The 26,610-nt window shown below is 40.4% G+C and overlaps 1 protein-coding gene across 2 annotated transcripts in view; it reads left to right on the top strand.

Moving 5' to 3' along the window:
- The window catches only part of Yap1 (Yes associated protein 1), a 112,438-nt gene that overhangs the window by 82,755 nt on the left and 3,073 nt on the right, over positions 1–26,610 (top strand). Inside the window, exons 4-7 of one of the 2 annotated variants that reach the window (XM_004626153.2) lie at positions 7,566–7,747; positions 10,034–10,081; positions 20,965–21,095; positions 24,972–25,084. In XM_004626153.2, the coding sequence (XP_004626210.1) occupies positions 7,566–7,747; positions 10,034–10,081; positions 20,965–21,095; positions 24,972–25,084 (474 nt within the window). The remainder of the gene's footprint in view (positions 1–7,565; positions 7,748–10,033; positions 10,082–20,964; positions 21,096–24,971; positions 25,085–26,610) is intronic. The other variant, XM_023709509.1, reaches the window with a different exon arrangement.

Below are 26,610 nucleotides of genomic sequence, written 5' to 3'. Positions count from 1 at the left end.
ACAGCTTGGACTCTTAGTGATCCTTTCTCAGCCTCCCTAGGCTGCAATTACAGGTGTGTGCCACCACACCCAGTTTTGGTGGTCGGTCGGCCTAGCATGCCCAAGGTTCTGGGGCTGTCACGGCGTGCAGTACCAGGAATTGAACCTGGATCCTTGCACTTGCTGATCAGGCTCTTAGGCTGCCAAGCTATCTCCCTAGCCCTGGAAGTGTTGAACTTTGTTATATTTGCTCAGGGGCGCGGAGCAAAGGGTTTTCCTTAAATCTCAGAGGAGATGTGGGACTTGGACTTGCCAACAATGCTGAGACAGTTAGGATTTCAGAAGTTCTTAGAGATGGACTGAATGCCTTCTGCTTGAAGGAATGTACACTAGCCTCAGGGGCAGGATGTTATGGTCTGTGTGTAGCTGTCTCCACAATGCCTCATGCAAAGGTGGGATTTTTTCAGAAGTATTTGAGTCTAGAGTGTGTGATTAATCATGCAGTGCTGGGATTAAGGGTGGGTGAGTACTAAATCAGTCCACTGGTTGGTTTGGCACCACCCTAACACAGGTAGACTGGATACAATGTAAGGAACTAAAGGAGGCTCCTCTTTCCCTCATTTTGCTGTCTTTGGGCGGCTGTGATCTGTTACCCCTCTGCCATGTGCCACCCTGCCTTGGAGCCACCTGATTGCAGACTGAAATCTCTGAACTGTAGGCCAAATAAACCTTTCCTTTTCTAACTTGGAGTGTCTAAATATTTTGTCTTACCAACAAGAAAAGTAAGATGATTCCTGTAGAACTAAACATAAAACCTGTTAAGCAATGATAGAATCACACCATTTTGGAGCCTATAATAACAGGGATGGGGAGGAGGGCACGGTAGCTGCTAAAAAAAACACTGGGTAAAGACAGTTTAAATGGGTACAATAGATGTGCCACATCTGTACCACATCTGTACACTGATCCATCCTCGATTCTTTAGAAGAAAGACTCGATACCATGTGCATCATGGTTTATTTTTCAGTCTTCTTGAGACAGGGTCTCGCTGTGCCGCTCAGCTAGCCTTGAGCTCACTTTGTAGCTCCAGACTGATCTCAAACTTGGAGCTATCCTGCCTGAGCCTCTTGAGTGGTGGGATTACAGGCATGCACCATGCAGGCTGCATCATCTTAACAGTACTGTCATTATAGTATTCTTTCCAGAAACATTGATCAACTGTCTGTATCTAATTTGTTAATTATACATTGAGGTATCGCGAAACATGTTAAGTGGTACTTTGAGGATGCAGTAAGCAAAATCAATGCTGTAAAAATTCTACAAGAACAAGTGGCAAATGGAAAAAAAAAAAAAAAAAAAAAAAAAACCAGAAGGGAGAGTATATATGAAACAAAGGTTCTAACATTTGAGAATTGACCAAAAATTATCAGTATTCTTGTAAAACACATTAGGCCAGGTGTGCGTGTTTGTAACAGCGTAACTCAAAAGCTAAATATTGAAAGTGGCCTTTATGTCCATTGACAGAAGGATGGACAAAGGACATACTTACACGTTCTGCTATAAAGATCAATTTGAGTCATTTGCAAGAAAATCAGAGATACATGAAATCGACATACAAGCTTAAATACCATGGTTTCTTTTATATGAGAAACTCCAAATATAAAGAAATGAGCAAAAGCATTGATGGTAGGAAGGGGATTTAGATGTTTTGCCAAGGGAGGGGGTGCAGGCAGGTGGAGAGAGGAAGGGCTGAAAAAGAATTAGGATGAGTTCATGTGCCAGCTTGCTGTGGTGAATGTGGTCATTGTGTGCTACACACTTGTACTTTTGAAGACAGGCCCAGGTGTAGTGGTTGGTACACTCCAGGAGGCCGAGATGAGATCACAAGTTTGAGCCAAATGTGGGCAACTTAGGGACTTGGTGAAACCCTGTCTCAGAATTTAATAAAAGGGCTAAGTTGTAGCTCAATGTGAAAGTCTTTGGTTCAGTCTTTAGTACCACCAATGTGCACGTGTATGCATACGCGTGGTTACTAGGGTTCATCCTCAGAGCAGCTCATTCTGCACTTTTGGGGGTAGGACCCATGATTTGGCATTTCTAAAGAGTTGCCACATGCTCCTGGCGCTCACTGTTCTTTTTTTGTTTTGTTTTGTTTTGTTTTGTTTTTGCGGAACCGGGGATTGAACTCAGATTCTTGCGTTTGCCAGTCAAGCGCTTATCCTACTGAGCCATCTCCCCGGCCCCTCGCTCACTGTTCTTTATTGGCCCGTGTATGCAGTACATAACAATTGCGTTTGTCACGGGGAGTGGGCATGTGGACACAGCGCAGCTTGAGCATTCTCCTCTTCCCTTCTCCCTGCCCCTACACCTTTTTGTCCCCTTCCCTTTTGCAAATGATCTGTCTCCCTATTTGCTGTTTTCTCTTTTTTTTTTATATTCTGAATTTTTCATGTAAGAGAAACAATGCAATTTTGAGGCCTTTGTATTTGATTCACTTATGATTATGGTCTCAAGGGGTATCCATTTTCCTACAAATGACAAATTTGGCCCTTCTCAATGGTAAAGCAGTGCTGCATTGTGGGTTTGTTTGTTTGTTTGTTTGTTTGTGTAGAACCAGAGATTGAGCTCAGGCCCTTGCGCTTGCCAGAAAAGCGCTTATTCCACTGAGCTATCTCCCCAGTTGCATTGTGTCTAAATGACACATTTTCTTCGTCTATTCTTCTGCTACTAGACACACAGTCCACTTCCAGGATTTACCTATTATGAGTTGTATTACTATAAACATGAGTACGTATGTGTCACTGTAGTATGGCCTCTTTAACTCTGGAACAGACCTAGCAGCACACCACGAGTCAAAAGGAATTTCTATTTTTAGGTTTTTGAGGAATGTACACTGATTTCCATAGTGGTTGAACTAGTTTTATATTCCCACCAGCAATATGGAAGGGTTCCTTCTTGCCCTACAGCCTTGTCAGCATTTCTAATTTGATTGCTTTATGATAACTATTCTTCTGTTCCTGTCATTTGTATTTCTGTAGTTCCAGAGATGTTGAACATTTTTTCATGTGTTTATTGGCCATATCTATTCACTTCAGGTGCCTGGTTTTTGAATGTCTTTTATTTTGGTGGTGTTTATCAGTCCTCTGAGGAGACTTAGGTTTTATTAAATCAAATCATTTTAGGGACCTTGTTTGAATTGTTTTAAACCAAAGTAAAAAATAATCCCATTAATAGAACTGTAAATGTTAGGGTAGACATTTGATGACATTAAGAAATTGGCAAATACAGTGCAATCAAGATATTATAGATATTTAGAGATACTTACTCAAAGTATGGGCAGAAGGCCGTAATATTTACTTGAAAGTAATTGTCGGAAAAAGCGAGGGGGAAAATAAAACAAGATTGGAACTGTTGAATATCAGTTTTGAAATAGGACACTAGCGAATTTTATAGTATTTTAAAATGTATGTGGTAAAGCAGGTTTCAAAGTTAAATTTATTGACTTAAATTTTCTCTGATGGGATTTAAACTAACTCAGTTCAACTCAAAAGTCCGAAAAATTTAAAAAAAAAAAAAAAAGTAGAACAAAAAGGGAAAGTACTTGGTAATTCTGTCATCTTACATCGATGAGTAGATTGGATTGAATTAAATTAAGGCCGCCTGAGAGAAGCCAGTCTCTGAAGTTTTCTTTCTTAATGGTTGTGTCTCTGGGTTATGCTGACTCATAGAAGAGTTGAGTACTCTTTGTTTTTTGTTTGAGGGGACTGTGTCTCTCTGTGTAATTCAGGGTGGTCTTGGACTCACTGTGTAGTCCAGGCTGGCCTCAAACTCACATATCTTCCTGCCTCAGCCTTCCAAGTGCTAAGATTACAGGTATGTGCCCCCAGCACCATCGCCCGGCTTCATTGGACAGTCTGAAAGGAACAGGATTCCTGTTCCTGGTACGGATTGTAAAGCACGTGTTCAGTGTGGTGACTTGTCTTAAACCACTGAGTGAAGAGGAATTGTCTTGGACTGCATAAAAATATGCAATAGGGTTAACATATGCAGGTGATAAAACTTCCTTTATTTTTATCAGCGTTTTTAGAAGAGCATAACAAAGATAAATCTAGTGGGACTTTTAACCTTTTTTTGTGAACCTATGTCAGTGGGTAGTTCTATGGTTGCTGTGACTTGTGAGTTTTCAAGGTGCTCCCCAGACATTTTTATGTAAGTTTCCTCTTTTGTGCTTGTCCTTGAAAGAGCTGCTCCCCTGGGCACACATGGCCGAACAGCGCTCCTGTACTGAGCTGTGCATGATGGGAAGCGAGGCAGACCTTGCTCTGGGAAAAGAGGTCTTGCAAAAGCCTGCTAAAGAGGCACGATAGGAGTTTTCTTTGATTCGAATGTCTGACTCCCACTTTACGCATTCCATTTAAAAATTTGCAGACTCTGTTTTTGTCAGCTGAAAATGGAGTTGCAAATATACTCAAAATTGATGATTTTGGGGGGAAATGTTGAAACCTATTTTCCAGTTCCTGTATTAATTTTTTTTTTTTTTTTTTTTTTTTTGGGAACAAGGGATTGAACTCAAGCCCTTGCACTTGCCAGGGAAGCGCTTATTCCACTGAGCCATCTCCCCAGCCCCTGTATTAAAATGGAAGACAAGGCTGTGTATTTTTTAACTGTTCACAGGATAGTTAGTATTTAGCCAGAGCACCAAAATGCATAAAATATTTTCCATAATTTGAAATAATCCTAATTTAAGTCTCAATTCTAACATTGTTGGATTTGATTCTTACCTTGAAGAAAGTACAAGTTTAATTTACTGAAGTGAGTCAAAGCACCAAAAGTAGTTCAGCATCTGTGAGCTGTTTTTCATTTTAAAGTTCTGACACAAATTTTTCTTCTGTCTAAGTGGGTTGATTTTATTTTGCAAATTATAAAATGTTTTCAACATTTTAGCTCTACTTATCCACCTTTGGAAAAGTAAATAGTATGCACACAATCCTCATGCATCCTTTCAAGGAACTGCTAGAATTGACAATGATTCTATCCCATGAGCCTTGTGAAATTCACAACATTGAGGGTAGTTTTTAAAAAACTTTTGTGCCTAAACTTTCTTAATGTAGGATGGAGTGGTATTTCATCAAACAATATCTTCTATTATAAGTCCCTTTAAAAAAAAAAAACAAACATGTATTGGGCCGGCCAGATAGCTCAGCTGATTAGAGTACCTGCTCAGGCAGACGCAGGGACCAAGGTTTGATGCCCATCGTGCTATGCTGGCCCCGCCCCCTGGGCACACTGAGACAGATTGAGACTGGTTGTGTTGTTGTGTGCCCGTAATCCCAGTGCTTGGAGGCTAAAAATGAGGATCACTACAAATCCAATCTGTGTAGTGAGACCCTGTACCAAATTTTAATATTTAGTATTAATAAATACTAAATAAATAATAGTAAATTAAAAAAATTTATTTGCTGACAGGTCACGCACCCACAAGCGTGCTGTGTGTGACAGGCAGAATTGCCACTGCGCCGTGCACCGCTTTCTGTTGTTACCTGGTTCTTGAGCATCACATGTCCAAATTGTTCAAAGCACAACTAAAAATCACAGTGATGTTAGAGTGTGCATCACCTTGCAGAACCCTCACCTGCTGTCCATGGCTGCAGCTGCCTTACATAATTTTCTGCCTCAGTGAATATTAAAAGTAGAAATAGTGAAATGGTTTTCAGAATATACTTTGTATCAGACATGGTGGTAGGCTCTGAGAATTTATAAGTAAGGTATTGCCTCTGCTCCTAAAATAAGCTGTCTTAAGGTTACAAATCTGTTAAGTCAGACTTTTGTTTCTTTGTTTTGTTTGCTCCCTGCATAGTTCATTGTAGTCTTGAACTCATCATGTAGTCCAAGCTGGCCTCAAACTCACCTCGTCTCCTGCCTCAGCCTCCCAAGTGCTAGAATTAACAGGCGTGCACTGCCATGCCTGGCTGAAAAATTAAAAATTGCAATAAGAAACATCAATAGACAAAGCAGAACTACTTTGAGGAAATGCCCTACAGGAAAAGGGTTCTTTTTCTGTTCAGGGTGCTGCAGATGGAACCTTCGGCCTTGTGCATGCTAGGCATACACTGCGTCACTGAGCTGTGTTTTCAGCACAAGGAGTAGTTCACACTCAGATTCCTGGAGTTCGCTCAAGAAGAGGTGGCCGTCATGAAGCAGCCACCGTTTCGCAGAGGCAATGTGAAAAATCCAAGGGTTGCCAATAATTGAAAGTGCTGTCAGTCTGTGCTATTTATTTAGCAAGGTTATTAAGCAAGATAGGGTGCCCTTGTGTAAATTATGAGGTTTATTCTCACATCCTAAGTGTTGGGAGTATTTGTTGTTGTCCTCTGGAAGATGTGGTATCTTACAAGATTGATGCTCTTTCTCTCTTGAATTTATGTGAAGACATTTGAGCCTACTTTTTTTTTTTTGGTCAGTGTGTATTAAAGTTTTAGGAGGAAAGGTGACTGAAAATTCCAATTTAAAAGGCGAGTATATGTCTGAAAAAAGATTCTGTCATTCTTACATTTTCTCAGTGGCAGAAGTTCTCTAGTATAAAAATCCAGTCCATTTCTCACCAGAAGAGAGGGTATTACATGTTCAAATAAAGAGTTGACTACCCAGACTGTGTGTTGTGTTCAGTGGTATAGAAGAAGATAAAGTACCAGGTGCTTTCGGACTCATCTAGTGTGAAAGTACATCAGATCATCTTAATTTATTTGCTTTATTAGGGTGATATGTGTGTTGAAATAGTAGGGTTCTTTTGATGAATTTTCCTTCTCAGAATATTTTGCTCCAGTTGATTTTGGAGATGGATTTATGTATGTATGTACATATGTATATAGTTTTTAAAAAATAATTTGCAGTCATACCTTGGTTCTCAGTTGCTTTGGAACTCTTATTGGTACTTGATGTGCTTGACGTGAAAACTTTATCCTGGTTCTGATTGTTTCTTTGGTAGTTGCCCACACAAACTAGAACTGGTTGGTTGTTGTCGATTGCCTCATGTCAGTGTATCCCTTCCAGCCAAAACACAGTACTAGCCCTGCTTTAACATTAGCACCTGCAGCAGTCAGTAATCACTGAGGTACCACTCTGTTGACGTGATTCACACTTCCAAACTTGGGACGCCTGTGTGTAACTTGGTTTTGGTCCCTGCGTTTCCCACCTTCAGAGCCAATGGAACTTCGTTTTCTTCTTATCTGTCGTTCCTACTTGCTGTAGTTGTTCAGTTTATTACTGCTTGTCATCCCCTAACAGCGATGACAAGAAGTTAACGTACTTATTGTGCTACTGATGGATTTTTAGGTTATATTTAGTGACATTACCAAAAATCTACATTACACATTCTCATTTGATTGCCTTTTTTCATTTTTTGAGACATAACCTCACTATGCAGTTCAGGTTGGCCTTGAGCTCACAAAGGTCCTCCTGCCTCAGCTTTCTGAGTGCTGGGATTACAGATGTGCATCACCACGCCCAAGTATTGTCATTTGCTTCTTAATAGCTAAGTCATCCTTCTTTTTTTTAACTTGAGGTTTTTCTTTTTGTTTCGTTTTCAGCTATGAACCAGAGAATCGGTCAGAGTGCTCCAGTGAAACAGCCACCACCTTTGGCTCCCCAGAGCCCACAGGGAGCTGTTATGGGTAGTAACAACTCCAACCAGCAGCAGCAAATGCGTCTCCAGCAGTTGCAGATGGAGAAGGAAAGACTGCGCTTGAAACAGCAAGAGCTGCTTCGGCAGGTGAGGCCGCAGGTTAGAAACCAGCCTTCTATTTTTGGGGCTTTGTTTTCCTTTGTAAAGTTGGGCAGATTTCAATTTAGCACTTATTAGTTAAAGAGGACTATTGTTTCTCGAAAATTAGAGTGGTACACAAGCATTCTAGCTGGTTGATTGGCTATTGATCTTATGGGCTGTAACTTGTGAAATCCTGTATGTTGCAGGGCTGTTTTGGCCATGGTCATTGCAGTTAAACAGAAATTGAAGGAAGCAAGAATGCTTCCAAAACTGAGTGTGAAACTGTGTGTTGTATTTCCGAGGCTTCTGCTAGTGGGAATACTCCAGAGCATCACTTGGGAAGAAACATCTCTAAATGAATTACTTGTGTGTAGGAGGAATCTACCAGTGTGACTTGACTTCAATGGCAGATATGTTTTGCTATTGCCAAATCTTAACAGTTCTCAAAGTATGAGTTGTACCCAAATTGAAGAGATCCCAATCTGTCTTAAAATTACCTGCATACCATGCGCAAGGCCCTGGGTTTGGTCCCAAGCGTGAGGTGAGGAGTGGGGTTACCTCCTTAAGGGTGCTTTTTCTTACAGGGAAGGGTGGTATCTAACAGTCAGCAAAGAGCTTGCAGCCCTTGTAATCATTGCCATCAGTTTTCTTTTAGAAAGTACTATGTATTCGTCTTTGTATTGAATGAAAATAGATGATTTCTCATCTTAAAACCTATTTTTGATTTATCTTGTTCAAAGTATTTAAGATAATGGTCAGATATTAGGGATGTGATCTTATATATTTCTCAATTTTTATATAAAAATTTTTGAATGGATAATAGAAACAGAGTAGTGAAAATATATAAAGGTATACCAGAAGGAAATAAAATGTTCCTTTCCCTAATTTTTCTTCCCAGAGATGTTGACAAAAAATAATGTGTATCGATAATGTTTACTCATTGAATCATAGCACACTAAATATAGACATTTAAAAATCAATTATATGCTATTTTTTTAGTAGGGCATTCAAAATGTAAAGATACATTTTTAGATGACTATTTTTAAAGTGTCGTTTGAATGTGCAAATGTCAATAATGTCTCTTAATTCTGATTTGAGATCAACATCTGGTACCTGAGGAACTAAATACGCTCCTGGACTCTGAGACAGGCTCCTCATCAGTGTTTGCTCCCTGTCAGTGTAGCTGTGGGTGGGTGGTGTCGCTGGTGAGCTCAATGAGCGGCAGAGTTTGTGCAGGCATGTGATGTCAGGGTACAGGAGCCGGACGCCGCCGCTTCTGCATGATGACCGAAAGCGGAAGCACAGCAGTACGGTTTATTGTTCCTCTGACTGACTTTCTAACAAATGTAGGGAAAAGGTTTTTTTTTTCATTTAGATAAGACTGTATTGTCAGAGTAAAATCATACCATCATAAATTTAATTATTTGACTACAATATAAAGTAAAACATTTAAAAACACACTTATACAGGACTGGCTTCCTTGTTTGCCTTTCATAGTGTTTTGACTGAGTGCAAGTTTACCCAAGGGAGAGCAAATCTCAATTTCAGAACTATCCAGATCAGCCACCCTTAATGGGAAAAAGTTATTTAATTGGCAATATTGAGCTCTTGCTGTTTTTAAGGTAATTTAAAGTTTAGAAATGAGCCATTTATTTTGTTGTATATCATAGATTGGCCTGTTTGGTTTTCGTTTGTTTTTGGTGGGCAAAATGCTGCTATTTGTAAAACTCTTCATTCTATAGAATGTTTCTAAATCTTATTCTCATTCTTACTCTGGGTGATGGGTCCTGGACAGAATAGCTTCACTTTCTTTAAAGGTAACCTGTTTGTTTCTTCTTTATTGCCTCTTGCGTTGTCTTTTTTATACTGAAGTGACAGGTCTGCTCTATTCTCTACTAATCATCTAGTTTTAAGAATTTTCATTTTTGTTTTAGCAGTCAATGTAATTTCAGTACACCTTAAGTTTGGCTTCCTCTGAACTTCTCCCCTTGACAGTATTTCTTGTCAGTGAAACACGAACGTGTTACTTAATTCATCTAAAACTTAGACGCAAAGAACCTACCTGACCATTACCATATTTTTAGCCCTCTGCTGTCCTCCCCTTGCTGCTGAGGTCTCAGCTTTGTTACATGGTGACTTTGTTGGCTCTTGGCTTCCTCAGTCTGCTGCTGCTTGGCTAGCTTGGGGATTCTGTGCCATGGTGACACGTCTGGATACGATTTGTAACTCAGCCTACACAGCCAAACCATGTGGCTTGCAGTAATTTTTATCCATCTTATTTTTTGCTCTTAGGCAATGCGGAATATCAATCCCAGCACAGCAAATTCTCCAAAATGTCAGGTAGGCTCTTATATGATGTTTTAGCATTGGGGAAAAAATACATTAGGAAAGCAAGAAACTTGTATTCCAAGATCCTGTCCTCACTGAAGATTAGCCAGGGTGTAACTCTGAGCCATCTTTCTACCGAGACACCTTCTGTACTGTCTCCTCCCTTCCTACTCCTTGCGGAGTTTTCAGTCTTCTGTTTGATGGTGTGGAGGTCTTTGTAGTCCACATTTGAAGTGTATTGTGTCTCAATTGTACATCCTGTCAGTGTCAATGTGTGTCTTAGTTTTATGTGTATAGCTTAACATTATGCTTTTAATGTTTTAAAGGATTCAATATATTGAACAGTAACAAAAGATGGTGTACGTTATTTACTTGAGTAGGCTAATTTTAAGAATCTTTCTTAGAGTCACGAGACTATGAGGAAAAGAGGAATTCTTTCTAGTGGGTATTTCAAAGGAAGAATATCAAAACTCTCAGAAGAGGAAAAGTTCCACCTGGTGGTGTTCCAGGTTTCTTGATGACATTTCTTCTAGATAAACACCAGAGAGCATGGGTTGTAAAGGCATCTGGAGTAGATGGAAAGATTGTGGCCATTTTCCTTTCTAACAGAATTCTCCTGTATGACTCCAAAGAAATTGCATTCTTCAAATTAAAAAAATAAGACAACACCTGTTGTCTATGGAGTCCAAAAGATATGAAGAAATTAGGAACAAAGATTTAAACATTGTTCTTTTCTTGAATAGAGGTAACCATAGAACGGTTTATATTCTATGTAGCTCTTTTTCCACAGTGAACTAAGTGCATTGCTTTGTAATGGACCATAAAAGCGGAAATTAGCAGGAGTCCACTTGTCCATTGGAGCACCGCGCTAATAAAGTTCAATACAGTCTTCAAAGGCCAGTTACCTTTGTAATAAACTGTTCTTTGTCTGATGAATGCTTCCATTTGATCAAAAAAGCAAGTAAGGGAGTAACTCAGGTTAGCTCCACTAAAGTAGAACCTCATTAGGATGAAGGGCAGCACAGCGTTGGAATTTTACAGTTTGAGGACATTTTTCTTTGCTTTTTGTCTGAATTATGTCTCAAGGGAGGCATTTATTGATGATAAATGAAGTGAGCGCTAATATAGAAACAAATTAACTCTGGTGAGATTGGAGTTCAAGGTCCCTACCCTATTCAGATCTTTAACCTTAAATTGGCAAATAAGTAAATGCTTTTTAGGTTATTTGCATTTGAAAATAATTACTTTTATTAAAACTATCACCAAGAATTCTTTTTTTAGATAGTAAAACTGTAGAAACAATGAGGCTGGAGTTGTAGCTTCTCAGTGGAATGTGAGTTTACCATGTATATGGCCTTGGGTTCATTCCCCATCACTACCACCTGCCCCGAAAAGGTGTATCTTACAAGTAATAAAATTTTAACATACTGAATTTCAGATTTAGGGCTTGGGAAGATAGTTCAGTGGCTTAAGTGCCTGTCTGGCAAGCACAAGATCCTAAGTTCAATCCCCAGCATGCCCTCCCCCCCCCAAAAAAAAAGCAGATTTTCTTACTTAAATTTATATAGGACAGAGGAAACATCCTAAACTTTTTGTTGTTGTTTTGTTTTGCTTTACTTTACTTTATTTGCAGTACCAGGAGCTTGTGCATGTGCTTTATCACTGAGCTAAATGTCTACTCCCTCTTCATTTACTTTTTAATTTTGAGACCTGATTTTGCCAAATTGCTCATACTGGCCTAAAACTTGTGCTTCTCTTGGCTCAGCCTCACAAATAACGTGGGGTTATAAGTGTACACCACCATGCCCATGAGAGACACATTTTTAGAAATTCATGTTGCATATTATGGAGGTTAAAATGTAGATTTGTTACTTTTGTGGTGCTGGGGAGTGAAGGCAGGGCTAGCTCATGCTAAGCAACATTCTGCTGCTAAGCTACTTCCTCAGCAAGTTTTTGTTGATACCGAATGTCACTAAAAGCATGAACTTTCAATGTAGGCTTACATTTAAAGTAGTTCAGTTTTGTTCATGAAATCTGGTGGTATTTAGAAGAAGCTGTGTTTTTCCCATCCTGTTTTCTATATAATCTTAAAGTAGATCTTATAGAACAGAAAAGTGTGACAATTTTCTCTAACCATCTTAAGGATCATGGTTGATACCCCTTTAACAAAAAAAGGTAACAAAAGAGAAGCATATTAAATTTAATAAAAATTTTGGGATTTGGGAACCTTTGGAAATTGAAACTCAGATGTCCCTGGAAGCTCGGTTCTTATGCTGAGGTTTAGTGAAGAATGGGCAGCCCCCATGTAGAATTTGATTGGACAAAGGCTGGGGCTGGTGTTAGATGGTATTGAAGCCCAGCAGACCTCACACATTCGTCTGCGGTTCTCAGTGGAGCTTTCTTTCCCCCTGGATAAGAGCAGTGAGTGCCTGGGATCTAACAGACTAGGTAGGCTGGAGAGGATTTCTTTATAGCCACTTCTAACAGGAAAGCAGGGTGAGGTTAGAATTCATATTTCTAGGTTCTATGATTTGCTTTGTGGGAAAGGGGTTCTATTTGCCATGACTCACCATGAGGAAAAGGAATTCTGTTTTCTCTGGTCAACATTTCAGGAGAAAGGGAAAGTAAGGAAGGGGCTGTGCATGCCAGGGCCACATGCTTTAGGGTATGGCTTCTGAGTTCCAGCAGTGTGAGGAGAGCTTCAGTAGGTTTCCAGGGATGATCCCGAAAGCACCTTTCAGGCCGAAAGAAAAGAAGATATTAAAGGCATAACTCAGTATTTGAATACCAGGCAACTGTTTTCCAATTTTTTTTTTTAACCTTTCTAATTGAAGTTAGTGCAGCTGAGTTAACATGCAGCAGCGCTATCAAAGCCCTTATTTATAGACTTCATCTAAAAATAAAGGAATGTGGGATACAGGCAGGTTCCAAATTTCAGAATGATTTTGAAGAACTGGATTTAAAGGCTATAAAATACTTCAGTAGAATTTATAAGTCTGTTGTAAGATTGTGTAATCATTTACACTGTTGTTAGTGTGAACAAGGTTCGTGAAGAATCCTGAGATATGACTTAAAGATAAAACTGGAAAATAAAGAAGACTTGGTGTGGTGACACACAGCTGTGGGGAATGGGCAGGACAGTGAATGTATCTTCTTAGGTAAATGTGGAAATTTATTAATCTGTAACAGTGTGTTTATAAAATTTTGGAATTTGTCCTTACAAACTTTTAAGATTTTAGTTTCATTTTATTCATGATTTTTATGTTTCAAAAACAACTTTGCAAAAGAAACTTTGAAAGTGTGAACGTCTTTGTGAGAGTTTCTAGTCATGTCGTTCTTACACACTCCTTTGTAAATTTGCAGAGACTTTAAGAATGGGTTTAAGGATACATTTCCAGCTTGTTGGTTGGAGAGAGACCATTTGAAGATAGTCCTCTTGAATGTAAATGTCTTTTTCTTCTTCTGTTGAAGAATGGCATTTAGCATGGAGTGTTGCCTTCTCCCGTGCCAGATCAGGTGTAAGCTCTACTGCGTGGCTTATGGTGTGTGCCGGGAGCTTCTCTCTTACTAAGTGAGCAGCTTGCCCACTAGTGCCAACCTTCCCCTTCGCTTCTACGGGGTAAGGTTCTCCACTTTTCCTTAGAAAGCCAAGCTCAAGGGTTGGCCAGATAGTTCAGTGAACTAAAGTGCCTGCTTGGGCAGAATGCAGCGATCAGGGTTCTATCCCCAGCGTGCCAGGCTAGCCCCACACCTGGGGCGCGATGAGACAGTGATGGAGACTGGGCGTGGTGGCGCACCTGTAATCCTAGCACTTGGGAGGCTGAAAACAGGAGGATCACTTATGAGTTGGATCTACGAAGTGAGACCCTGTAGACCCTGTACTAAATACAAAAAAGAAAAAACACAAAGCCCCGCTCAAAACATCTCCCTTTCCCTTAGTAAGTCTTGAAAGTAATCATAAAATAAAAACATGGCCTATAAAGATGTCTTAGCCTTAAAAGGTCAAAAGCAGGATACAGAATTACTTTTGTTTCTGTGCAAGTCATTGTTTCGATGTTCATAGAAATCAGTAGGGCAGCAGGTCACAGCTGGGAGCATGAGGGAGTTGCCGTCCTTTAAGGCCAGGTGTGGTGTTCAGTTGCTGCTCCGCTGGGTGGCGAGGCCCTCCTGCTCCTGTCTAGGGTGCTGGGCTGCACCACTGTCCTGAGCTGTGTGCAGACGGTTGCCGAACATCTTTTTCCCTTGGAATTTGTATCGTAGGAACATAGTAATGCTTCCATCACATTCATTGTAGTACTGGACGTTCCTTTTTCTTTTTTGGTGGAACCAGGGATTGAACTCAGGCCCTTGTGCTTGCCAGGGAAGCGCTTATTCTACTGAGCCATCTCCTCGGCCCACCTTTTGAATTTAATAATAGCAAAGAATTAGGTTTCTTTATTTTTCTGTTTATACTGTGTTTCATTTTATCAGATGCCAACAAAGCTATTTCAAAATCCTTTTAACACTTTTTTTCAACATTATGTCTCTTTCATAAAATCGTAATATAAACCCAAAATAACTTGAGTATTTCCCCATGAATGTATTTTATTTTTGGTTGGTATGCTGAAAACTTTTGAGTATAAAAAAAAAAGAGAAGATTTAGTCTCATACCTTGTAATCTCTAAGAGGTTGTTCTAGTCATTTTATTAACTAAAATGGGCTCCTCCTTGCTATTTGCCTGGTGCTATAGTAACTTCATTACATTGAGACATAAATTACAAAAGATAGAATTCCAGAAATCTTCAGGAACAATGTTGAATCTCAGTAACTCTGGAAACACCAAATGCAGTTCCTGCTTTGAACTACTTGCTTTGCAGAGTTCCTCTGAGTGTCCCTAAATCTGTGTGTGTCTGTGCTTTCCAGTTTAAAAAAAAAAAAAAAAAAAAAGTTGTTTTGAAGTACCAGCTGATTTGATAAATGACATCAAAACACTGGGCCTGTGGAGCGTAGTGATAGAGTGCTTGTGTAGCATGCCTGGGCTCTGGGTTCAGTCTCCAGCACAAAAAGTTCAGGCAAACAAATTCATTCTAAGCATTGGCCAGGTGTTTAAATGATTCTCTAAATTACAAGGTCTTAAGATGACTTCTGAAAGCTGTGTTAATTTTTTGTTAGCACATCTTTGGTGCACAGTGAAGGTAGTCATTGTGGGGAGTTGTTACACGTCCATACCGCACTTAGATCCCCTATTTTCCTTCCTTCTCCTTTCCGTCTTCCCATTCCACATAGCCTGTTTCTTGTTGCCCGTCATCTTGCAAGAAAGCAGGCTGTGCTAGAAAGCACATATCTTGAATAGGTGGAAGAAAGCTCTTTTCCCTACTTTTAATATTAACATGAATTTTTATCACTAAGACAGATTGTTCATAAGCTATATATTTCTGAAGTTATTCTCCATTTCTAAATTTGGATTTCAAGTTTTCTAAGATAATCTTCCTTAAATTGATTTTCTGTCACTTCCTTCACTTGGGTGCCACGTTATTATCCATCAGTGTATACATTCTCAAGTATATTTACTAAAAACAAAAATGTTTTAAGAAAGTAAACTAAAGGTTGATTTGGTGATCTCCTCCCCCAAGTCATTAATTTTTGTTAATATTTTCATATGCAGTGAACATACTTTGTTACATTGGGTTCTCTTTGGAAAAAAAATTTTATTAATGATTGCTGTTTAAAGAAATTACAAAAAGTGTGGGAGGGAAAGTATACCTATATACATTAGAAACAAAGCCAACATTTTTCTCCCCATTTTTGTTTTTGTTTTTTTGAGACAGGGTATGAGTATATCCCAGGATGGCCTCAAACTATAACCCAGGCAGAATTCTCCTGCCCCAGCCTTCCTAGTGCTGGGATTGTAGGTGTGCACCCTCACACCGTGCTTTTCCCCCTTTTAATACATGTATGTCTTTGGAGTTCATTGGAATATAAGAACAGTAGTAACCTCTGCTTCCCTCATAAATATTATACATGTACACTCAGTTCATGTCCACCGAATCTCAAAATAATTGTGATAATTACTATTACTTTTCAGACTTTTTTATTCTTTGGTACCAGGAATCAAACTCAAGACCTTGACTTGCCAGGTAGGCACTTGTGCTGCTGAGCTATATCCCCAGCCGTGTGTACATTTTTTAAGTTAAAACACATGATACTTGTTGATACTTTGGAAATTGTGCAACAGTAAAAGAAAAAAAAATTACAGTTGGCAAACTACTGTTTGTTTTAATTTATTTGGTATTTTACAGTACTGAGATTGAATCAGAGCCTTCACACTCAGCTACATTGTCTGTCTGTCTGTCTGTCTGTCTGTCTGTCTGTCTGTCTCTCTGTCTTTGAGGCACAGTTCCTTTAAATTGCTCAGTTGCATGGACTACGCTCAGTTTGCAGTTTTGCTTGACCCCTAGTGCTGGGATTGCAGGTGTGTGCCACCACACCTAGTTTGACTAAATGTTTTAAGGAGGCAGATCTTAAAAGTAGAATGGAAATTTGGGGATAGATCCCACTCCATGTTTTACTTAGCCAGATTTTAAAGGAACAGTAGACATGAAATTAGAAACAATTTTAAAAAGAACTTCTCTTATAAACTGTCCTATTTACAGTGAAGAACAAATACATTGTGAGTTTCCATTGTGTGGAAGCTTTATAATTCTATGTATTCTTAGCCAAGTATTATAAATGTAAAAGTCAATTACTGAATAAAGCCAAGAACTATAGATCTAAAATACTGAACATTTGTTTTAGAACTATATAGACATTTGCTAATCTGTTTCAAGTAACAGAGTTTTAGCAGAACACATTTTAGATGAATATAAAACCTATTTTGTAGTTGAATAAATCTGATGTAGCAGTTTCAAAAGAAACTTTGGGACATAGTTGGATTGTCTGCAACAAAACTGAATTGAAATGTACAATGTCTAAAATTAAAATATTGATCTAAAACAAATTTGTCTTTATGGTAGAAAGTTAATGATAAAAGGAATGAACTATAACTATGAGTTAATACCAGAATAATCTCTAAATGAAAAGGAACAGGCTATGTGATTTCATTTATAGAAAACCATAAAATACCAAGTAATCTGTAATGACAGAAGCAGATGATTAGTTTTTAAGGGTGGGAGTAGAGGGTAAGAAGCAGCAAGAGAATATTTAGAGAGTAATTATCTTTATCATAGGAGTTTCAGAAGCGTATGCATTGTGCACTTGGTGCGCAACACGTTACTCAGTGAACTCTTGGGAAAGCTGTTCAGAACTTAGTGTGTCCAAGCAGTAAGGCTCAGTCATTGTCACTACATGTTTCAGATGGCTACTGAACGTTCAGGCCCGAGTTTGCTCTCTGTAGTATGTGTGTATGCTTTCTGTATCAGCAGCCTTGTCACATTGTATTTGTTTTATGACAAATAAGGCTAACCCATTGGTAAAGGAGCATTGTTTTTTTTCTTTTTTTGATTCTCTCATATTAAGTCTGTGTGAATCTTTGAGATGTTTCTGTGGTCCTTCTGGAGTTGAGTATATCCTTAGTTTACTTGGAATGATTTGCCGCCTTCTTCACATTCTTTAAGTTACCTTTCTTTTGTGAGTTGGAATAGGTGGTTCTGCAGTATCTGCTGACTGTACAAATTCAGTTGTTAAATGAGGCAAAAAGTAAAGATTAAAGCTGGATGCAGTAGCTCACACCTGTAACCCTGGCTACTCAGGAGGCTGAGATGAGAGGACTGTTTTTAAGGCCAGCCTAGACAAGATTAGACTCCATAACCCCTGCCCCCCCCAAAAAAAAAAAAGCCAAAAAACACAACTTCAAAAAAGATTAGCGTTGAGCACATACAGTGCTAAAATTCAGGGAGCAAAACCATGGAACATCTGGTCTGTGCATAACTCATAACTTTAACCTTGTGAAACAATTTTGAAAAGGACTACAAACATTGTAGAAGCATTAAGCCAGATCATTTATGGCAGTAAGGATTTACAAGTTAGTAAATAATATTTGTTTTGTTCTAAAGTCACTCTCCCACTTTGTGAGGTGAGAATGGAAAGGATCAAACAAAGAAGATAGAAAAGAAAGAGCATTTCCAGAAGCACTGAGGGTAAATTGGCCTTCAACTTAATTTTCTGAGACTGGAAAAAGTTACAGAGATGAGTGTGAATGAATACCTTTGAAGAGAGGAGGAAGTGGCGGCTGGGGCCGTCGGAGTCACAGAGTGTGCATGAGTAGGAAGGGAGGTGGACGCGCCTGGGTAGGAGCTCCGCTGCGCCAGATTTGGAGTATTTGACCATGGTGCCCTGAGGAAGACCTGACCAAGGATCTGCCGTCCACAGTCAATGAGTGCTCAAAGGGCCCCACCCAAAGGCGAAGACCATCCATCAGTAATACCTCCACTCTAGGTATATCACTTTTCCTTCCTCAAATTTCTCAGCAATCTCAGCATCAAAATGAAGTAGAGTAGACATTTTTTTTTGTTTGTTTGGATTTTAGGAAAGGGTCCACAGCAGGGTCTCACCTCTAGATCGGACTCTTAGTGATCAGCCTGATTACAGCCTCCCAAGAGCTGGGATTACAGGTGTGCATCACCACGCCCAGTTTCAATCACTGTCTCAGCACACCCCATGGGCGGGGTGGCACAGCAGGTCCTGGGGATCAAACCCCTGCCCCCCTGTGCCTGCTTGCAGACGCTTTAATCTGCTGAGCTATTTGGCCTGTCCTTGCAAGCATGTTTTAACATTGACAGATGGTGTAGTTTGCTGGAGTTTAGAGAAAATTATATGGTGTGTATATCAGAAGTCTGAAAAATACCTGTATGTATTTCACATGGTCAATTATGAGTTCAGTTTTGTAGAGAAGGAGAAAGAAGAAAAAAAAAAACAGATGAGAGCTAGTGGAGCAGCCTAATGAAGAGAGATGAATCTGGGAGCTTGAGCTTAGAGGTCTGACTAGGAGTGGGTCATAGAGGAAGTAGAAAGAAAGGTTGCAAGATTTCTGGGAGAGAATTTCTGAGTCAATTCTAGGATGTGACTGATGCAGTTAATCCGACGCGCATTTATGAGGCAGTCCTGTCATCATCAAGGGCTGTCCGCGAATTTCAGCTTTGGATTATTGTAAATTTGTACCTGGTTCTTGACAGGGTGATAGGTGCTGCTCAGAAAAAGTGAAACATGTCCATTGGCCTGGACATGATTTAAGATTGCAGAGGTAGTTTGTTTTCCAGTAACAAGATTTTGGAGGCTGTGTGAGTGGAGTGATGGAGTAGGTGTAAAGGAAAATCTCCGGAGTCTGAAAGGTTCAAACCCTGATAGGAGGCATAAGATGCATACGTGTGTGCCATGGCAAGAGGCCCTGGGCCAGCTGCAGAGTGCTCCTGCAGCTAACTGCTCTGACTTAGGAAGAGCCCTTCCCTTTCTCAGGAAAAGGGGCATAGTACTGAGGCATTCAGCTGGGACTGTGGAACCAATCTCAAAATGTCAGGCTTTTTAAAAATATACAGGGAGGATCAAATTTTAGAGAAAAGAAATTTTATTGGTGTATTTATCAAAATATTAAAATTTGACATAACGTATACTTCATTCGTATAAATAACACTATCTAGAAGCGTGTTTTACTGAATATAATGTCACAGTCACAATTAGCGTGGATAGTGTTCTAAGGTACTTGCACCATCTACATCAGTCCTATCTAACGTTAGTATGTTACCTACTTTCGGATACACAAAAGTTGACAAAATTAAGGTATATTTTTTTTCCTCATCCAAATTCACAGACCTTTGAATTCTCTCATTCTGGTTAAGAAGCTAGCTTTAAGAAGTGGCTTATCCAGAAGTTGAATGAGAATAAAGAGTAGTGGGTCTTGCATGAGAGAAGTGGAAGTGTTGGGGTGGGGGGAGCTGTGTGGGACGGCGTGGCAAAGGGCAGGGGATTGGCCAGAAGGAAGGCGCTGGGGTTTTTGTTTTTTTAAGGTCCTATTTCAAATCAAACCAAAAAGTGGAGGGAGAAGAAGCTGATAGGCACAGTGAAAATTCTTAGGAAAGCAGTGAGCCAATGAATAAGGATGCAGCAGAGGTGAAGATGCTCGGGCTACCCAGGGTGGTGGGCACTGCGGTGGAGGCCTGGCCAGCCAGGGCACGCTTGTCCCCAGTGTTTGGAAACCTGTTGAGGCCAGCCGTGGGGATGATCAGAGGAGCAGCCCGTAGCTTTCTAGGTAGAAATCTGCTGAGCAGTGGTTGGATGCCCTTGAAGACTTAGTACCTCACTGACTTAAGGTGAAGAAAGTTAGGGCTCCTGTGTATACTTCTGGTCCCCTTCTGTTCCCGCTTTGTCCCTACTAGGGATAAAACACACTCTGTCCAGCTCAAGATAGGAAAAGCTGAAGTCAAAGTGAGACGCTTGAGAGCGAAGTGCAGCACAGTGCTGGGGCGGAGGGAGGCGCTGCTGTTCTAGAGTAAATCATCATATGTTTTCTCTGCTTTATTTTTATTGCTGGTCCCAAACACACAAACCATATGAGCATTGGTGAGTAAATGCAAACTTTAAGAATTGCTTTTTAAAGATCATGCTTGGCGTTTCACTCAAGGGGAGGGCTTGGGAATATCTGATAGTTTAAAAAAAAATGAAAAAAAAATCTCACTAGCAAAATATGTATATTTTTAGCCTAGTAAACTAGACAAACTTTCAAATAATACAACTTAATTTTCAGTTACTTGAAATGTATAGAAGAATTTGATCATTCTGATTGGAAAATGTATTAACTTTAAAGTAAATGTTAATACTTAAACTTTGTATCTACCTAGTTACTCTAAGGTGCATTTTTATTTTGAAGTCTGACAATAAATTGAGTACTTCATGGAGTGATTCTGTGTGTGTGTTGTTCATTTAAGGAGTTGGCTCTCCGCAGCCAGTTGCCAACCCTGGAGCAGGACGGCGGGACTCCGAACCCAGTGTCTTCTCCCGGCCTGTCTCAGGAACTAAGAACAATGACGACCAACAGCTCAGACCCCTTTCTTAACAGGTTGGTGAGAGTGCTCCTGACCAGTATTTGAAAAAGCACACAGCTTTTAAGATTTTTCTATTTAAGAGTTTGTCCTTGGCTGTTTTGAACAATTGTGTGGGCCAGAAAACATAGCTATAAATGAATCTCTCCATAAATGGCAAGGGCTATAAAAGCGGAGAATTCAGAGCCATCTCCTGTGGGGGGAAATGAGCTGTTCAGACTTGTATAGAGAATGTTTACTCAGTTACAGCGTGTTTGCTTCTGCCTGTACTGTTAATCGTTACTTAAAAATTAATCGTGAAAGCACATGTGAATACCTTTCTGTGAAAGCAAATAAACTGTATCTTAAACCTCGTTATGATTTTATTTTAGGATCATTGGCATAAATTTTCCATGTAGCCACTCACCCTGAGAGGTTTCCTCCAGCCACGTTATAAGGCCTTCTGTTCTCGTAGGGCTGTAGTCCTGGGAGATGAGGTACAAAGTTCCGTCCTGTGGCCCAGAAGATACACAGCAGCACAGAGCCTGCCTGGCAAGTGCAAAGTCCCTAACAGAAAGAAAAAAAAACTAAAGTTGTGCCTCTTTCATAAAATCATCAGAATTACTTGCAGTATTTGAAAATAACGTAGCTTAGGATGCTTGTTTGTGAGTTAATCACAGTTGCTGGCTTTCATAGACATTGCAGTATGTGGACTGCTGTGTTGACAGCTGCAATCCGAGACAGTATTTGTGCCTTTGCAAGTCTATTTAATTGATTAAAATTGATTAAAATTGATTAAAATTCACTTCTAGTTTATAAAATATCTATGAAGTTTCATTTCATTTTTTAAAAAAATATAGACTATTTTGTTGTTTTGTTTAGATTTTTTCCTGTATTTTAGGGAAGGGTCTACAGGGTGTTCGGGGTCTCACTACTACCTTGTAGTGATTCTCCTGTTTACAGCCTCCCAAGAGCTGGGATTACAGGCATGTGCCACCACGCCCAGTCTCAATTGCTGTCTCAGTGCACCCCGGGGGCGGGGCGGGCTTGGTAGGCCCAGGGATGGAACCCTTGGCTCCTGCGCCTGCTTGCAGGCACTTTAATCTGCTGGGCTATTTGGCCAGCCCTTACTTTGTGGGTTTGGTGTTTTTCCCCTCTTAACCAATTTTAAGCAACACACTTTTTAAAAGAGACTTTGGTTTAGAAAAGTTCTGTCACCTTTTTACATCTCTCCAGTTGAACTAAAAACTTAATGATTTTAAGAAAAAATATCTTGTTAAAAAATATTTAGAATAATGAAATGTATGTCCCACTGCCCCCCAACCCCCCCACCCCCCAACCCCCACACCCCGTTTTTTGAACCCAGAGATGGATCTCAGGACCTTGTGCTTGCCAGGCAGGTGCTTATACCACTGAGCTACGTCCCTGGCTCTTCTCCCAATCTTGTGTTGGTAGCCTAGTTGAGAATTTTTACTTTGAAAGTCTTCTCAAATATATCTTAAGTTTGTATTTAATCTTGTGACAGACATATACATGCAGTGTTTAAAGATGGACCTAAAATTGAGAGTATTTGCAAACACTAGTAATTCTGAGGAAAGATCATGAGTGCAAAACTTTTCCTTCACGAGGTAAATTTCAGCTCAAGGAAAGCCCAGTGCCTATTTCAGTGAAGGCCTATGTTGATCCAGGGTAAAATTAAGCAATTCTTCAAATAAGTGGGTAGACTGTATCTTTTTGTTAGTCATTTGTGCAAATTGTTTCTTAAAACTTAACAAGAGCTAGACTGTAGTTTGAGATTCTTTTCTGGTAAGATCACAGCATAGCATATAATGTTTACTATTTTGAGGAGTAGCTCATAGAGTTAATTTCTGTAATACCTCCAGTTTCTAAAACCACACATCTAACCATGGCGTGTTGTTTTTTCTTTGTAAAAAAATACTCTGGATGGTTTCTGTATAACTTAACCAGTTGACATATTTCCTCTTTAGGCCCAAAGCATTTTTGTTCCCCTGACTCGGCTGAGAATCGACTGACTAGTGGTCCAGCAGTCGTTTATCTCCCTCTTGTTTTGAGACCCCTCATGGCCAGCTCAGATTCCCCTCTACGCGTACAGTTCATACATACCTGTATATAATTTATTGATATATTTGTTGATCTTCCTCACCAAAGTTGTCAGCCTCTTAAAAAGTAGAATTTGCAGTTTGTGGTTTTTTACCTCTATCCTCATGGCCCAGTCTAGTGCCTGATGAAGTAGTAGATAGCAGATGCTTATGGATGAGTGGGTCCTGCAGAAGGTGGGATCTGTAGGGGCGTGTCCTGGTCAGGAAGTCGGCGCTGTGCACGTCCTCGTGTGCGCATGTGCTGCCCCCATGGACCGAGCGCCACACACCTGTAAATGCAGCTGCTTTATATCGGACTCATGTCTAATGTGTGCCCTGCGCTGGAAAACAGAAGAGAGAAGTGATTTGGACAAGGCCCTTCTCCCAGATCAGGGCATTCGAAAAATAAAAGCAGACCACTTCCTGAGGCCTTTCCATGTGTGGCTGTGTTATGTGCACATGTCTCAGTCACAAGTTTGTGCTTTCTTGGATATGTCTAAGGCTTTTGAATCTTGCCTAATCTTGACAACAGTTTATGGTAAACAGGGGGTTACAGTATACAATGAAGTTGGTGGGGAGAAGAAACAGTTCACCGAAGAAAGTTGGGGTGCTCAACATTTAACCTTCAACAATTAAGCCTTAGGGTTATTGTTCCTAAACTTTGGTTATTGGTTATAAGTTAAATAGTTGCTTAAGTGTCTAAGATGTAGGGAAAGTTAAAGTTCATGTTCAGCAACCAGTAAGAAAAATAACAGTTGACTAGGATTTTTGTAAAACTCCCAGTTTTATAATCGATGTCAGCTGATCACCTTTGTGCTACCAGATAAGGCTGGTGTTCTACTTGTGAGAGTTATGTTCTCAGGGTATTTACCCTCCTGTAAGTAAATCTGGGATTTCTCTCACTTGGCCTAAAGTAAAAGTCTGTCTTGGCTTATGTGTTTCCTCAAGGGGTGTGCTTTGTGGTGTCCTGCTTGCTGGTCTTATACGCAAATGGAGCTGTGTGGCTGAGGGCTCTGGGTTCTAGCCCGCGGCGACGGCAGCAAGGAGATTGGGCTGCGGGAGTCCTTCTCTTGGTGGCGCCAAGTCGGCATCTGTTTTGGCCCAGTCCAAAAAGGAATTCTGGTTCTTTATTTTGGATTAGTTTTTCTTTGGCTTAACTTCTCTGTACAAGAGGTAGGAATTTTAATGAGTAGCGCAAGCCTGTCTCACTGTCAAACTGAGGCTTGGGTTTTGACCTCTTTTCCAGTGTTACCACCACCTGGGAATTGAGACTCTGGAACCAGTTGTGTGTTTGCGGAGCTTGTTAGACCCCTACTGCTGCTTTCTTACTCTCCCCACCCCACCATCAGATGACACCCGGAGAGAGTACCTATGCAAAAACTTTTTGTCACCTAGGGAGACTAACTAGATCTGTCATCTTTCTGTCGCTGCTGCAAAATGAAAAGCCTTGAAGCCCCTTCGAGCTGCCAGCTTCAGTTAAGATTAGCTTGTCTATTTATTTCATAATATAGGGCTGTATATGGCCCTGAAGGAGAATGCTTGTTTCACCTTTGCAGGTGAAGGATTTTACTAATCCTCCTTGAGAATCTTGATATTTACTCAGTAGGTATTTATTTTGCCTTGAATTGATTTAAATTTTTTGGCATTGAGTTTTTTACTGAGGTGTTTGTTCTTTTTTTTTCATACTACAAGTTTGCAGCCCATAATGATTACCTCCGTCATGGGAAGTTGGTACATGTATACAGCACATCCTTTTACATCCCTTCCTCCCCGCTCCAGCACTGGTCTTTAGCTCTCATTACGTTGTTGTTGCAGCGGCACCTATCACTCTCGCGATGAGAGTACAGACAGCGGGCTCAGCATGAGCAGCTACAGCGTGCCTCGGACCCCAGATGACTTCCTAAACAGCGTTGATGAAATGGACACAGGTTAGTACGGTCACTTCCTCTTAGAAATAGGACTTTTAGTCACATACTGCCACCAGACCTGGTAGCATGTGAGCAAAGGTTAATCAGAAAAAGTAAAATGAAACTGTGTAATCTTCAGTGCAAATTGAGACCTCTTTGTTTTTTCTATATGTTGCTTTCCCAGTTATTAAATATCATGGATTGGGTATCCTAGTTCTATTTGGATAAAACTAACAACATGACGTTTTAACATGTAAATTGGTAAGATAATTGTGGTCTTTATTAGAAGCCTCCTTTTATCATTATAGATTCATGTTCTTAATTTTTTTTTTTTTTTTATTTCTTTATTTGTGTGTGCGTGTGCGTGTGCGGCCAGTTCAGCCCACCAGGGGGTGGGGGCGGGCGCGGGCTGGCATGTGGTGCTGGGGGATTGAACCGCGGTCCCTGTGCTTTGCTAAGCTTGTTCTGAGTAGGTGCTTTAGACCACTGAGTCATCTCACCAGCCGCTATGTTCTTAATTTTGGAGATTGGTATTCTTAATTTCCATGTGAGCCATTGTTTGCCCTTCTCCTCTCTAAGGATTTTGGGTCCAATTTACGTGTTATGAGGCTCAGGAAATTGGATGGGAAGGTCTTGGTGGTAAGCCCCCTCCCTACTTTGTTGTTACACTATTTATAGAAGTCTCGCAGGACCTGTGCAATAACCACCTTGCAGAGGTAATTAAGGAGCCACTCCTCCTATGACTTACTGGTGACAGTTGCCCTGAGTGTGGTAACTGTCAGAGTGTAGGAGCTGGCAAGCAGCTCCTTGACTAGCTAGGTGTTAGCTGACAACTGTTCTCTGAAAACAACTGAGAAGCCTTTGTCTTGGTCCTCACCCAGTCATGAGGGTGATGCTCGGTGCATCCGCAGCACCGTTCCTGGATATCCTGAGCATTTCAGTCATCCCAAGGAGCCGCTTCAGGTCTCACTTGCCCAGGCCACTGACCTTGCTGCTCACGTCTGCATTTCTTCTCCAGACCCCTGGAGTTTTTCTGAGCTCGTGCTCTGTTGGCGTGAGGAATATCATTACAGTCATATGCAAAAAAGGTTCTGTGGCCAGGTTAGTTTGGGACATCTAGAAACAAGGCTGGAAGGATTTGCAAGAATTTCTGGGTAGCTTGTTTTGTTGTTGTAAATCTCCATGTTTGGAATATTTTGTTTTAGTGTCAGCTGAAATGTGCATAAGAAAAAAACAAGTTTGTGCTGCCTATGAAACATGTAATTTTACTGTGTTCGGGGATACCCGACAGTCAGTGGTGTAAGGCTGCCCTTGCGCGGTGTGCTGCTTCTTCCCCTGCTGCGTATTCTTTCTAGAGGGATTTTTTTCACAAGCCCCTTTCCTGCTTCACACTTACTGTTAAGCTTTCAGACTCTACATTGAATATCTGGGCAGTGTTAAGGTAAACTTGGTGTTGTCATTTCATTATCTGTGTTGTTTAAATTCTGAGCATCAGTCCAGGTCAGTCAGGTGCTTTCTTTCTCTTTCTTTGTCTGTATGCTTATGTG

Source organism: Octodon degus, unplaced genomic scaffold (assembly GCF_000260255.1).
Source record: "Octodon degus isolate 3935 unplaced genomic scaffold, OctDeg1.0 scaffold00012, whole genome shotgun sequence".
Classification (NCBI taxonomy): domain Eukaryota; kingdom Metazoa; phylum Chordata; class Mammalia; order Rodentia; family Octodontidae; genus Octodon; species Octodon degus.
The sequence above is the reverse complement of the archived record's forward strand: the minus strand, read 5'-3'. Positions and strand labels throughout refer to the sequence as shown.